We start from the raw sequence: 15141 nt of genomic DNA on the forward strand, positions 1-15141 counted from the left end.
TGTGTTATCCACTGAAAAACCCTGTTTCTAGTTGTGGTGTGACTCAGCCCTTAGCATACACCTTTAATCCCTCTGGCTGGAATACAGATACACCTTTAGTAGACCTCTTTAATCCCAAACAATGAAGGTAAAGGTAGTTTGTAGAAGGAAGCAGCCATGTTCGAAAGTGATGTCTAATTGAGTGGCAGATAAATTGACAAATCAGAGAAAGGTTTGACAGAATAGGATACTTGTGAGACAACTCTTGTGAGACAATAGAGGAAAGGGAAGCTCCTTAAGGGAGAGACAGACAGTACAAGAAGAGAGCACAGTACAGGATACAGTAGAGTTTACGGAGAGCAGCACAGTGCAGTTGAGAGGGAGAGGAGAGCCGCACAGAGAGGGAGAAGGAGGCAGTTTGATGGGGACAGTTGTACAGAGACAGACTGAAGAGAGAACAAGCCAGACACAGGTGAAGACGGAATGAGTCAGAGAATGAGAAGGAGCCAGAAGATTAGAACAGACTGGCAGAAAGAGTTTGAAGTCGAGCAGAGCAATTGAGGAAAAACACAGAGAAGCCAGATTGATCCAGTCAGCTGGGAGAGGAGTTTGAGCCAGAAGAGCTGAGTTGAGCCAGCCAGCCAGAGTTCAAAAGAACAAGAAAGGGTGAGCTTGTTCAGCAGCACGTCTCAGAGGCCGAAAACATTCTAGGCCCACATTAGACTGTACAGAGAGACTAGAAGCTTCCAGGACCAGGTCTAGGTTAGCAGACTGAGGCAGCGAGATTCCCAGACAATTACAACAGAATAAAAGTTGCATTTCCTGAAATACACATTATTCTAAATGTAGGGCTTACAGACACCCCCTTTTCTGAAACAGGCTCTGGCCATGTAGTCCAAGTTTGCCTTGACCTAGAGGCCTCTATTTTAGCCTTCTAAGTTGGTAGGATTGATTGTCATGCCTGGCCCACTGGCTTCCTTCTCTGTGTTAAAATGAAATCTTATGCTTCCCCCTACAACAGTAAAAAGAGCTTCAGTGTGTTATAAAGTGCCATTCGCTCACGAGGACTACCTGACAGGTTTCCAGCGTGCAGCCTTTGGAAAGTTTTCAACCACCACACAGTTTATCTGTTACATTAGGACGTCAGAGAGCAAAGCTGCCTTGCTATTTACAGGGACCCATGTCTTACTTAGTGTTGCTAGAGAGACTTCCCCCGACTCTGAGAACAAGGCTTTCAGTAACAGTAGGAGTGTGGAATACTTAGCAGGGAGGGAGCCACGGCTCGAGTGTTCCTGTAACAGTCACAGTGACATGGTCACACACTGCTTCATAATGCAGCCCCTCACAAGGAGCCCTCTGATCTCCCCTCTAGAAGGTCTCAGTGGGCAGAGTTTGCCATCGAAATGTTGCTTTCTCATGACACTTCTGCACAGGGCACTTTTCAATCCCTTCAGGAATGTCATGGGCATTTGTAAATGCAGGAAGCTGTTTGGGACCCTCAGAGGGCACTTGGTGCCCTCGCTCTCCTACAGCCAGAAAGAGCTTTTTATCCCAAGACTGTGAAAAGCAGGCCAGGGCCCTTTCACATGGAAGGGGAGGGGAGGGTGGTGTGGTGAAGTGGGTTGGAGGGGGGCTTAATCTTTAGTGATTAAAATGCTAATGTATTATTTGAGAAGGCAAACCTTTGGTTTTAATGAAAGGGATTCTAAGATGAAGAGATCCCTATTTAAGCTACTGAAGACCTGGAAAACGACAACCAAGGCTTGCAGCTAACACACACTTGAGGCTTCTCCCTGCTTCTTGGATTTCATGCAAACAGACTGTGCCCATTGGGACCTGGTGGTTAAGGCAGGATGTTGCAGGTTGCAAGACCTGGCTTCCCATGGGAATACCAAATCTTGCCCCGCCCTCCCCCCAATTCAGTTTTGCTTTTTGTCAAAAAGAAATGTTCACATACTGCTTGCAAGGGTGTTAAAAAAGGCAGTGAAAATGAAATTCTTGTGCCATCTGTGTCACACCATTTGATAGCATTTCCGTGCTTGCTCACTCATGAGGAAAGTAAATTCAGTGTTAATTGTGGTGCTGCTGAGGTGATCAGTCTCGGACCGGGCCTTGCTTCCAGAGCAAGAAGGTGACAGGCCCTGCCCTGTGGGACTTGGGCCCCACCATGGGAAGTCACACACCCATTGCTTGGCATCTGAGGTGAGTACAAAGGGACAAGGTGGGGGTGCAGGTGGAGAGGAGGCTGCCACTCTGCAGAGGCCCCTAGTGAGGCCTTGACACAAGGCCTGAGGGAAAGCATTGTGAACAAGAGGAGCATGGGGCACAGCTGCTGTGGGAGTGTGCTGGGCGAGCTAGGGCAAGAGAGGTGTCAGCGGGGCATGAGATGTGGCCTTGGGAGTGCTGTCTCAGTTCTGTCAGTTCTGCACAGTGTGCTCCTTAGTATGTTCAGGCTGGAGCTTCTGAGTGCTTAGTGTTATGAGGGAGGCTTCCTTCCCCAACATGCCTTCCTCTGCCTTCCCTTTCTCTCAAGAGTTTTGTGAGGAAGGAAGGGAGAAGTCAGGTCTTCCAAATTCTGAGGGCGAGTAGGGGCACTGGGTCCTGCACTCGAGTCCTTCCTGCTCAGGATATCTTGGATGATGGTGCCACCAAACTGAGGTAGAGTAGAGAAGGCAAGAGTGTGGCTGGCCGTGAGCAGAGACCAGGGAGGGCCTAGCATGGTTGTGAGGGTAAGAAGGGCTCCCAGGAGAGGGCCCAGGAGAAAATGAATGTGGCGTTACTTGGCTCCTCTGTATGGACACCATCGCAAAGGCTGGTGGTGGGAGACAATGAACACACGGCACAAACAGGTTGGTGTAAAGGCCAAAAGACAAGACCAGGCAATGCAATGTCCTGCCAACCACCGTTCTTGTATACACACACACCCGAACACCAGTGGGACCCCAGTCAGGCCTGGGCTTACAGAGCGGCTTGCTGACGGTCCTGACTGTGCTTAGGACACATCTCTGCCTCCATCCTCAGTCACAGAACTGCCCAGCCTGGGCCCTCCCATCTGCCACTGCCACTCGTGAAGCCCTGCAGGTGTGCTGATGACTCATGTCAGTTTTGGGTCTTTACATCAGCATCGCTCACATCCAATATGGTGGAGACAATCAGAGTTGGCCGAGCAAGTGTGCTAGTGGATGGATGTTATTGATGGCAACTGTTCTGCTCCATTGTGAGTAAATGTTTGGATGAAACCTCAAATTTTAAACAGCAGGTTTCCCAATGGTCCTTCCTGACAATGGACTGTGTTCATTTTCTGGTTCCTATGAAGAGTGCATGACATGGCATAGAAAACATTTGTCTTTGCATGCTTTGGGCACTGGATAAATGTTACTTGATCCCTTTGACTTTCTTCCTCCTCAATGGACTCAGGTGTCATATGCTAAGAGCATCATGATTGTCTCTGAATCCTTAGAGTCCCTGCTTCTAGTGGTCTGTTAGTGGGTACCTGCTAGAATATATTTAGTATCGTGAATATTATGTTTTAGTGTAACTATATTATAGTGTAACTATAATAAAATTGTTAAGGATGTAACTCAATTTACTGGGTGAAAAACACCTTGAATCAACATTAAATATGTACATATCTATCTGTCTGTCTGTCTATCATCTATCTATCTGTCTATCTCTATCTATCTATTCATCAATCAATCAATCTATCTATCCATTAGTCAGTCCATCCATCCATCCATCCATCCATCCATCCATCCATTCATATCTTTCTATCATCTGTTTATCCATTAAGTGATCTATCTGTCTCTCTATCTATCTATCTCTATCATCTATCTATTCATCAATCAATCAATCTATCCATTAGTCCATCCATCCATCCATCCATCCATCCATCCATCCATCCAACAATCCATCCATCCATATCTCTCTATCATCTGTTTATCCATTAAGCAATCTGTCTGTCTATCTATCTATCTATCTATCTATCTATCTATCTATCTATCTATCTATCTATCTATCTATCTATCTATCTCTATCATCTATCTATTCATCAATCAATCAATCTATCCATTAGTCTATCCATCCATCCATCCATCCATCCATCCATCCATCCATCCATCCATCCATCCATATCTCTCTATCATCTGTTTATCCATTAAGCAATCCATCTATCTATCATCTATCTATCTATCTATCTATCTATCTATCTATCTATCTATCTATCTATCTATCTATCTATCTGTCATCTACCTACCTACCTACCTGATCCACTGTTTTCCAGATCCAACTCAGATTGAGAAGGAGGGTCCATGATTGACTGACATTTAAAGAAATTTCTTCTGTATATCATTATTACATTGCTCAGAAACTTCTACAACAGTAGTATGGACCAGGGTCACTGGCCAATCATCTGCTGTTAAGACTTATCCTAAGGGTATGGTGAAGCTAAGGCATTGGATAACAGTCCTGGAAAATTATGATGAAGAACTCTGAAAGGGCAGAGCCCATCCCCTCACATACCCTGCCAGGTTCTAGCTACACTAACGGAATTGAACCGTGGACAAAGTAATTGTCAGAACTGAGACTGGTCTTGGTCTGAGAGGATTAAGATTTGTACATATGGAATTCATTTCCTTAATGTAATTCCTTTCTTCAAGCCACTAAGTAAGAACGTGATCAGCTGAGGAGTGCAAAACAGGGGAAAGCTCTCGAACATTTCCAGCCTGTGCATGTGTGTTTCTCCTCAATTTTCCCAGTTTCATTTCTATTGCTGTGACAAATACCCTGACCAAAAAACCAACTTGGGGGAATGAAGGGTTCATTGGCTACAGTCCATCAATGTAGGGAAGTCAAAGGAGGAGCTCAGCTGAACAGTCATGACATAGCCACAGTCAAGAGCAGGGAGGAACTGTATTACCTTGCTGTCACCCAGCAAGCCCTCTCTACTCATAGAGTCCAGGGCTTCAAGCCAGTGGGATGGCTCTTCTCTCATCAATGAACATAATCAAGACAATCCCCCACAGACGTGCTCATGGGCCGACCTCATCTAGACAATTCTTTGAGACTCTCCCAGATGATTTTGGGTTGTGCCAAGTTGACAACGAAAAACTAACTATGCTGGCTATTTATTTATTTTTTAACCAGCTTAACATAAACTAGAGTCATCTGGGAAGAGGGAGTCTTAGTTTTAAAAATGCTCCCCCCGGGTTGACCTGTAACTAAGTCTATGTAGACATTTCTTGATTAATGACTAATGCGGGAGGGCCCAGCTCACTGTGGGCTGTGCCAGCCCTGGGCCGGCGGCGCTGTTACGAGAAGCAGCCATCAGGAGCAAGCCAGGAAGCAGTGCGTCTACATGATCTCTACTTCAGTTCCTCCCTCCAGGTTCCTGCCTTTGAGTAGCTGCCCTGACTTCCCCTCATGGCAGACAACAAACTGGAATCAACCTGTTCTTTCCCAGGTTGTTTTTGTTAAACTAGGACAGTAGCTACTACAACAATTCTATGCTTTTAGGAACCATAAAGAGGCTGGAAAGGGACAGGGTTGGTTTTTTTTTTTTTTTTGCTGGATTTACACAACACAGCTCAAACCATGCTTTACTACTTGAAGACCTGTCCACATACTGGAACCTGGGCGCACTCAACAGACAGGGCGACCCCTGGAGTACCATGCATTCTCTGGGGCTGACCTTTGTATAAGCTATTTCCTTCCTCCATCAATTGAAGGAAAAGACTTGGTGACATCTTCCATTCCTCATCTTCTTCCTGTTTAGAGCAGAACAAGATTCTTGTTAATTACAGGTGTAATTTATCGTTAACACCAGACAGCAAAAGGCACACATGCCGTAGCTGACAGGACTGGAGGTCTTTCCCAGTCCACCAGAGATGATCCCTTGCTAGTGATCTGAGCAGGGAGTGCCACACAAGCACCGGAAGCATGAATGGTCAGTAGGACAGGCACTGTCTCTGCGTAGTAGCTTTCCTACAGTTCACAGGTTTGGGTCCTGCCTTGTGAGAACTTGCTCAATGCTGTCTGAAAGCTGCACCCTCAGCTCAGATCCTGTCTGCATAGCCAGGCTTTGAGCTTCTCTTCATCCTGGGCTTCTGTGTGTACCAGTGTTGTTTCTGTTTCTTATTTGTCCCTTTCCTAAGCCTGGGAATCACTCACAGCCACTTCCTACTTGGGAACAAACTGCCTTCCTCTATGGAGTTGGGACCCGGAGAACTCTCAATCATGAGTCCCCACTTTGGAGAGCCCAATCATGTTGCCCTTGGCGTCTTCTGTCAATTCTGTGTGTAGAGACAGAAGACAGCCATCTGCCAGGTATGCAGCTCTGCTCTGAGCCCCTCTGTTCTGATTGGAAGAACCAGCCTTGCAGACTCTCATCTGGTGTTTCTGTTTCTATCATAGCAATAGTTTATGGTGACAAATGTTATGGTTATTGTTACTGTCAAAAAGAGTCAAAGGAAGCTACTGGTCACTGGGACCACGAAGAGTCTTTAAGCTTCCTACACGCACGTAGCACCAACATTAGGAGGGGACTGCTTGTCATGAGAATCTCTTCATGGAGGATGCTGTGAGGCCCCCAGACACTGGACAACTGACAGCTCTTCTTTTTCTGGGTTCTGGTGTTGGGCTCTGTGGTGGCACTAACCACTAACTACGCTCCCTGGAGACCACATGACCTTTGTGCCTCTGATCCCCACAGTTTCCCCTCCTTACTTTCATAGGCAAATGGCCACCAAACCACACCTATTTGGACACCTGCACTTCCTGAGATCTTACTGTTTTCCTATCTCAGTCATCTGACTGGACCCTTGCTTATACACTGTCTGACTTGGGGCCGCCCTCTCTGTCCTCCAGAAGGAACTCAGGCACAGATATGACCAACATTAAGCCTTCCTTCAGCCGATGCATCGCAACATGCATCTGTCCTGAAGCTCCTTGTTGGCTCTGTCCCCATAGGACCAAGTCTCAGCCTGTTGCATGGTGCAAGCAGCCTTCTTAGCCCCAGTCCCCAGGCCACTTCCTTGCTCTTGACATTGCTGCAGCCACATGGAGGAGCATGCTGTTGGGGTACAGTAGCTCGTTCCTCGCCCACTCCTTTCTCCTGTCCTCTCTTAATGGCTGCTCATGCTTTCTGATGACTTTGGACTCAGTCTCCTCTCTTCCAGCTTATACCCCAGCACTGGCTGCATTTTGTCCACACTCTCATGAGTCCTTCTTCCCATGAGCGTCCTCCACTTCCCAGCAGACAGAGAGCTGTGAATAGCGGGCATGTCCCTTGGTCCCAGAGCTGGCATTTCTGCCTGTCACATACACTTACTGGGTGGAAGAATAATATTAAACATGCATGCTCAGTCCACAGGTGAATAAATGCTATGTTGCCCTTTACCTGTGGGAAGAAATGATACACCAACACATGCTACAAGGATGCACAGAGTGAGGGAAGCTAGACACAAGGGTCACATTTCAGAGGGCTCCACTTAAAAGAAATGCTCAAACTATCTTGTTAGACACCAGTTCAGTCCTGACCCTAGAGGAGTCCTGTGCTCTGCTTGGCAAAGATGGGTCCCTTCTCCCACAGGCTCTTGCTAGGCTGCAGGGGCTGGGACGTTCCTGCTCACCAGGAGAGACATCTGAAGCAAGAGGTACAGACTTCTCTGCATAGATGCCCAGGGTGCTCCTGGGGGCTAGAGAAGCAAGTCCCAGAAAGGAAGCCACTTGCCTCTTAGAGCCAAGACAGAGTTTAGTCCCTGACAAACTGGGGCTCGGAGCCAGAGAGGCGGCTAATCTGACTGGAGAGGCTCATATTAAAGTAAAGCTCACTGGTTAAGAAACCTACCAGGGGCACAGGTTAGCTAGGAGTTGGCCGCTGATCCACCTTTGGGTATGGAGACACCCAGGTGAGAGAGAAGAATCTGCAAGGGAGGTGTCATAGACAAGACAAACAGCAGTGTGACAGGTGATCAGTGTCACCAGAGTCCTTTCCCCTCCCCTCATGTGTCTGTTATTTTTCTTTCCTTATAATCATCCCTGTCACCCTCTTTTGCTCCTGCTTCCCCTCTTACTGGCCCCTTCCTTAATTCAAATAGCCCACCTCATACACTTGAAGCTCGAATTTCTGCACATCGGAGAGAGCACACAGCCTTTCACGTCTGGCTTACTTTGCTTCACGTGGTGATCCACACTTCCCTGCCTGTGGCATACTAATGCTATTTATGGCTAAGTAAAATTCCATGGTGTGTCCGGACTACGCTTTCTTCACCTATTCATGTGACACCTAGGCTGATTTTTATCTTGGCTGCTGTGAAGGGTAAACATGGATGTCCAGGGATCCCCTGTAGTAAGATGTCCCAGATACACGCCTAGTGGTAGTGTAGCTAAATTGTTTTATTTTTGAGGAACCTGCACTAACATCTACAGTGGCTGCACTAATTTATGCCCAGTGTGAAAAAGGTTCCTTTCCCCCAACAACCTCACTGCATGTATTGTTTGTTTGCTTGTTTTTAAAATTATTGTTATTATTGTTATTATTATTATTACTACTACTACTACTACTATTATTATTATTATTATTATTATTATTATTATTGAGACAGGGTATCACTATGTAACTCTGGGTGCCTTGAACTTATTATGTAGACCAGGCTGGCCTTGAACTCACAGATATCTGCCTGCCTCTGCCTCAAGACTTGCTCCATGATGCCTGGCTGGTTGCTTTCAGTTTTTGTATTCTTGACGAAAAGCCATGCTACACATGGTATCCAGTGTTCTTAGCACTATTTGAAGAGGTTGTCCTTCCTCCAGTATGTGTTTTCAGTTGCTTTGTAAAATATTAGGTGACTGTAGCTGCGTGGGTGTATTTCCAGTTCCTCTTCTCTGTTCCACTGCCCTGCATGCCTGCCTGTGCCAGTACCGTGCTCTGGTATAGTTTGAAATTGGCTAATGTCATGCATTCAGCTATACAACTATATACACACACTACACACACACACACCTCACACACACACACTCACACTCACACACACACACTCACACTCACACACACACACACACACACACACACACACACACACACACATGTCACACACACACACACACACACACACACACACACACACACCCACACACACACACACACACACACCCACACACACCACACACTCACACACACACACCACACACACTCACACACACCACACACACATGCACACAAACACTCACACAAAACACACACACACACACGCCACAATACACACACTCATACATACACACACACACACACACTCACACACCACACACACCACACACACTCACACACACTCTCACACACACTCACACACATATTCACACACACACTCACGCACACACACACACACTCACACACATGTTCAGGAATACCTTGTCTATTTGTCTTCTGTGTGGGTTTTATGATTATTTTTATCTGTTCATGTGCAGAATGCCAGTGGGATTTCATGAACTCTGTAGACTGCCTTTGGTGCGAGAGCCATTTCCCAGTATTGACCCTGCATCGGTGGTCTTCCTTCCTTCTACCCACTTTAATTTTTCCCCTTGGTTTTTGGGGTTTCTGTTGGAAGCTGCAGTGTTGCAGGTGCATGCAATGTGTGTTCTGATTGTTTTCCAGGGAGCAGTGACCTTTTGGAGTGCCCTCAGGCTTTCCTGAGGCTCTTGCATTTCTGAGCTGCAGTCTGTTGGCATGCAAAGCTCTTCTGGATTTATTTGTGGGAGTCTCAGTGAGGAGCCTACATGTGGGGACTCAGTCCCTGAACTTCTCAGAGAGGACAGAGAACCCTGCCACAGCATCACACTAAACCCAGGAGCTATGGACACCAAATCAAAGCAATTACAATAGTGATTACACTGCCAATGGCCACAGAACAATGGGTGATGAGAAGAGGACGAAGAGAAGGAGTAGAAGGAGTACCAAGAAGAGAATGAGCAGGAGGAGGAGGAAGAAAGAGGAGGAGTGGGATCAGCTGCAGGATCTAGAGGAGGAATAGAAGGATCAAATGGGAGGAGGGGGAGCAAGAGGAGGAGCAGGAGGAGGAGCAGGAGGAGGGAGCAGGAGGGGCAGCAGAAGTAGGAGCAGCAGGAGGAGGAGGAGGGGGAAGAAGGAGAAGAGGAGGAGGAGGAGGAGAAGGAGGAGAAGGGGGAGGAGGGGGAGGAAAAGGAGGAGGAGTGGGAGGAGGAGGACAAGGACAAGGAGGAGGGAGAGGAGGAGGGGGAGGAGGAGGAAGAGGAGGAGGGAGGAGGAGGAGGAAGAGGAGGGAGGAGGAGGAGGAGGAGGAAGAGGGAGGAGGAGGAGGAAGAGGAGGAGGAGGAGGAAGAGGAGGAGGAGGAGGAGGAAGAGGAGGAGGAGGAGGAAGAGGAGGAGGAGGAAGAGGAGGAGGAGGAGGAGGGGAGGAGGAGGAGGAAGAGGAGGAGGAGGAAGAGGAGGAGGAGGAGGAGGAGGAGGAGGAGAGGGTTCCTGAGAAGGTATGCAGTGGCTCTGCAGAGTCATACATAGCAGAAGAAACATGGGTGGGAACTCCGAGCTGCCAAGGTGAGGGCTCTGTGTGACAAGTTCATCCATGTTAGTATGAAACAGAGGGCACAGGCTTCTGGTGTGTGTAGGAGAGGGCAGGGAGATATCCACTCAAACAGGCACAGAGGAAAAAGGCAAGCTCAAAGGAAGAGCCTTGGAAGGCCCCGGAGCTGAACTCTGCACAGACCTGGACCTAAGGGCAGGCAGAGGTGGTTGGACACCGGGACCCTGCTCTGGCTGGAGAGGCCTTTCCCTCGGATCGGAATCATTTCTTTGCACACTTGGCGTGCTTGGTGTTGCTGCTCTGGGCTGAGGCACCCTCATGGCAAGGACACCATCTCGCATACGCTTCCCACTCTGTCTGAAACCAGTGAGTGAGTAGTTCTGCATGCAACAGGTGTTTGAGGCAGGAACGTAAAAGCAAAACTGGAGGCCTGTTTTTAATTTCTATAACAAAGTTCAAGTTCTCAAGGGCAAAAACCATTGTGAGGCTGGTTTGGGAAACATCTAATCCTGGTGATTTTAAAGAGAGAAAGTGAGACATTCCCATGACATAATAGGGTCTGGCTTTCCATGCAGTAATGACATAATTGACAGTTACACGAGCCGCCTTCTTATTGGAGGGTAAAGTGCAGCATGAAGCTTCTGCCTCCCCCTGGAAATGCACTTCTTTCTTTGACAAAGAGCCTTCAGCTTCTTTGAGGAACTCCTTTCTAAGTTCCTCAAAGCATTTGGGGTATCACTTCTTCCAACGGGTATTGTAGGACTTTCTTCCAGGAAGTTTGAATCTGCCGTCTTAATCCTGAGGGCATTTACTTGCCCTGAATTTTACTTGGATAGGGTCATATGGAAACTTTCTGGCCACGACCCTGCTGGTCTCAGCTTAGCCAAGTGACTGGAGATTGGGCTGCACAGGGAGAAGCCCAGCCCCAGGATCTTGTGGGAAAATGAGTGTCATTCACTCAGCTCCTTCAGCATCGAGCTGGGAAGGCAAGGGTCAGGTGGGTGAGAGGTGAGAACCTGGGTCTTAGTTACACACACACACACACACACACCCACACACACATATTCACACACACTCACACACACACACACACTCTCACACACACACACATATATATGTATATTATTTTTTTTTCTCCTTTAGAGGAGATAGATAAAGGAGTTGGCTCATGGATCTGAGTTCCACTCTAGGCCAGGGAGGTCATACTTCTTGTCCCTTGCACTTTGCACGACCCCTGTCTCGTGTTATCACGGATGACTTAGCAAGCTTGTTTTTGCCACCCAACGAGCCCGGTGCTTCCAGGTAAGGTGTGTGGGCCCTTGTGTTTCTTCAGAGCTGTTCAAATGCCACTCGGGGCCTGTTTGGTGTACACAGTGTTCATGGATGCCGGATGTGACCCTGAAGGCGGTCACACCACCCTTTGGATCCTCCTGCTGCCCCGAGGCAGAGCCAGCTCACTGCGGGAATTCCACAAGTGACGTCACCCCCCCCACAGCACTGTGCAAAACCTAAACCTTGAAGGAAGAAGGCTGCCCTCATTGCTCTTTCCTGAAGCAACTGATCATTGCTCTCTGCTGTTTGCCTGCACGAAAGCTTCCTGTCCACCGTGCCTCGAGGCTAAGGGGTTATGGGTTCTACCGGCTGGGTAGGTGCAGCACGCCACTTACTTCCGGTTCTTACTTGGTTGACGTAACTTCATTTGCACCCCATCCCCTCACATACCCCATACCCTGCCACCACTTGTGGGTGACCAGGAGTGTTGTCTCCTCACTGCGGATTCGGAAACAAAAACCAGGGGCATTCTTGTGACAAAGGTTAAATGCGCAGCCGTCAAAGAAAACCGAGACAGATCTGGGTCACCGCATTACATTTTAGGTTTTGCATTTCAGGTTCTATCAGCTTGGCCGCTGGTTTTGTGTGGGTGAGAAAAGCCTCAAACCCTGACAAGCACGAGCAACTCCAAGTCCCTGATGGTGACAGACCGTGATACTCAATGGCAAGGTCAAAAATAGCTCTGGCACACGGAGCTATATATACATGTACATTCGATATAAATATTGAAATTATATACACACATATAAATATAAATAATATAACATAATTTCATATGATGTATATTTTATATGTGTATATATAAATATTGAATACATGTGAATATATATATATGTATATATATATATATATATTCAAGTTACTATGCTGTCAGATGATCTTGTCATACTTTTATCTTAAAATAGAGTTTCTGGCTGTCTTAGCCATGGTTTCTATTATTGTAACAAAATACTATGACCAAAAAGCAAGTTGGGGAGGAAAGGGTTTATCTGGCTTACACTCCCAGATCATAGTCCATCACTGGAGGAAGTCAGGACAGGAACCAAGCTGGAATGTGGAGGCAGGAGCTGATGCAGATGCCATGGAGGGTGCTTCTTACTGGCTTGCTTCCCATGGCTTGTGTAGTGTATTTTCTTACAGAACCCAGGAGCCCAGGGATGGCACTGCTCACAATGGGCTGGGCCCTCCCCTCCCCCCTTGATCAGTAGTTGAGAAAATGCCTTACAGCTGGATCTCATGGAGGTGTTTCCTCAATGGAAGCTCCTTCCTCTCTGATGATTGTAGCGTGTGTCAAGCTGACACACAATGCCACCCAGGACACTAGCCATGATTATTCTCATTCTGAGACAGCATCTACCTCTATCTTAGATCTCAGATCTTAGAAGGGAAGATGTTCCACAGTAGGCGGTTTTTTCTACCCCAGGACACTGACCGAGGGAAGGAGGAAACCTGGAGGCCCCAGGGAACATCGCTCCTGACCTGTCTGCAGTTTGAAAACCATTTTGGATGCATTTTATTATTTGTTTTATGCACATTTGTGTTTTACCTGCATGTGTATATGTGCACCATGTGTGTATGGTGCTTGCAGAAGTCGCAAGAGAGCACTGGATCCAGTGTCTCCTCGATCTGCTAACTGGCTTGCCTTGAAGAAAGAAAACTGGGATGCTTTATTTTGGGGCATAATTATGTAAATTATATAAACTGATTGAGTTGTTTGCACTGACGGTTGTCCTAGTAGATATTTATGGAATGTGGATTGTGCCTGAGTGAAGATCAACATAAAATACAACGGAGTCTGTAGCTACTGATCATCCCCTCAGTGGACTCGAGCTTACGCCTCTGCCTGAGGGTGGAGCGAAGACAGAGAGAAGAAAACATTCTTACACACTCTTTACCTTTGCAGCCTTCTCTTTCGTGACATTCTTCCTCTCCTTCTCCTTTTTGGCTTTTTTGCCCTTATTCTCCTTTTCTTCTTTCTTCTTTTTCTTTTTTGATTTTTCTTCCTCCTCTTGGGCGGCTATGATATCCTCGATAACCTATGGAAAAGACCAAAACCACCATAGCACCTCACACGCCCTGGTCAGGAGGAGGACTTTCTCCACCCTGCTGGGCTCCGTACCCGCTCCGCTCTTCCCACTACCCCGAGGAGGATGGATGGAGGTCAGGTACTTCTCTTCAGATCGCCATACTTTTCAGGGGTTGCATTGACACTACAAGAGGCCATGCTTCCCTCAGCTGGCCAGCCACACGGCACACATGGCACCTCTGTCATACTCAGTACTCTGGTAGTCCAACCCGAGGGCTGTTTTGTTTGCTACCTGGACTATGAGTGTGTGTGTGTGTGTGCGTGTGTGTGTGTGTGTGTGTGTGTGTGTGTATGTATGTGTGTATGTGTGTGTATATGTGTATATGTATGTGTGTATGTAGGACTCTGTGTATATGTGTGTATATGTGTGTTACACCTGCGCGCATGCATATGGAAGTTAGAGCTTTTCAAGCATTTGCCCACCTCAATTGGCTCCTATTAAATAATGTTTAATACTGGGAGAGCTGGGTATCCTCAGTTATGTTTTCTGACCAAAGAATGGAGTGGTCACTCTCATCCTCTCTCCTCTTTGAGGCTCCAACAAATAATTGTTACGATTTTTTGATCAGTCACATGTCTAGAATGATGTTTGGCAGAGCTGGGGTTAGTGACACTGATCATTCCTATCCAAGCCCTCCCTTCCCTGTCCCTGAGGTCTATCCTGTAACTGTCAGAACACTGTCATCATCACTGAGTTTACTATCCCAGTAGTAAACTCAGTATTCTGTATGATGGTCTGTGGTGTTTTCTCTCTACGAGCATTTGCACACACAGATCCGCTGCTCTGCACACTAATGGTGTAAGGCTCCTGTTTCAGCTCTCATTTATTCAGTTCCTCAGTCATTCTCTTTGCTTCTCTGTATAGGACACATCTGCAGTGAGAGATCCCTTGCCTGTTCCGATTTCTGTGTCTTTGCCCTTTGTCTTGTCAGAGAGTGCACAGTTCATATAGTACAGTGTCTAATAATGGTGGTGTGACAACCATTCCTGTGTGTTTCTACTATTAGTGGGACTGTTTATCAGGAATTTAATTAGGTGTGACATTGGGTTTCGAACCAAGATGAAAGTACGTTGTTATGTTAAAGAAGAGTACATATATTTCAACTTCATTGACTTCAATTTTTCATTGAGAATTTCGTGCATGCATGTAATGTGTTTTGATCAAGTCCACTCCTTATTTTCTCTCTCTCCAAT

At 47.0% G+C, this 15141-nt stretch overlaps 1 protein-coding gene across 1 annotated transcript in view; it reads right to left on the reverse strand.

The window, feature by feature from the left end:
- Iqca1 (IQ motif containing with AAA domain 1) overlaps positions 1 to 15141 on the reverse strand; it is a 111372-nt gene that overhangs the window by 47599 nt on the left and 48632 nt on the right. Inside the window, exons 8-9 of the mRNA XM_032899616.1 lie at positions 13757 to 13897; positions 5666 to 5741 (exon numbers count right to left, since the gene is read on the reverse strand). Of these exons, the coding sequence (XP_032755507.1) occupies positions 5666 to 5741; positions 13757 to 13897 (217 nt within the window). The remainder of the gene's footprint in view (positions 1 to 5665; positions 5742 to 13756; positions 13898 to 15141) is intronic.

This window comes from Rattus rattus, chromosome 4 (genome assembly GCF_011064425.1).
Source record: "Rattus rattus isolate New Zealand chromosome 4, Rrattus_CSIRO_v1, whole genome shotgun sequence".
Classification (NCBI taxonomy): Eukaryota; Metazoa; Chordata; class Mammalia; order Rodentia; family Muridae; genus Rattus; species Rattus rattus.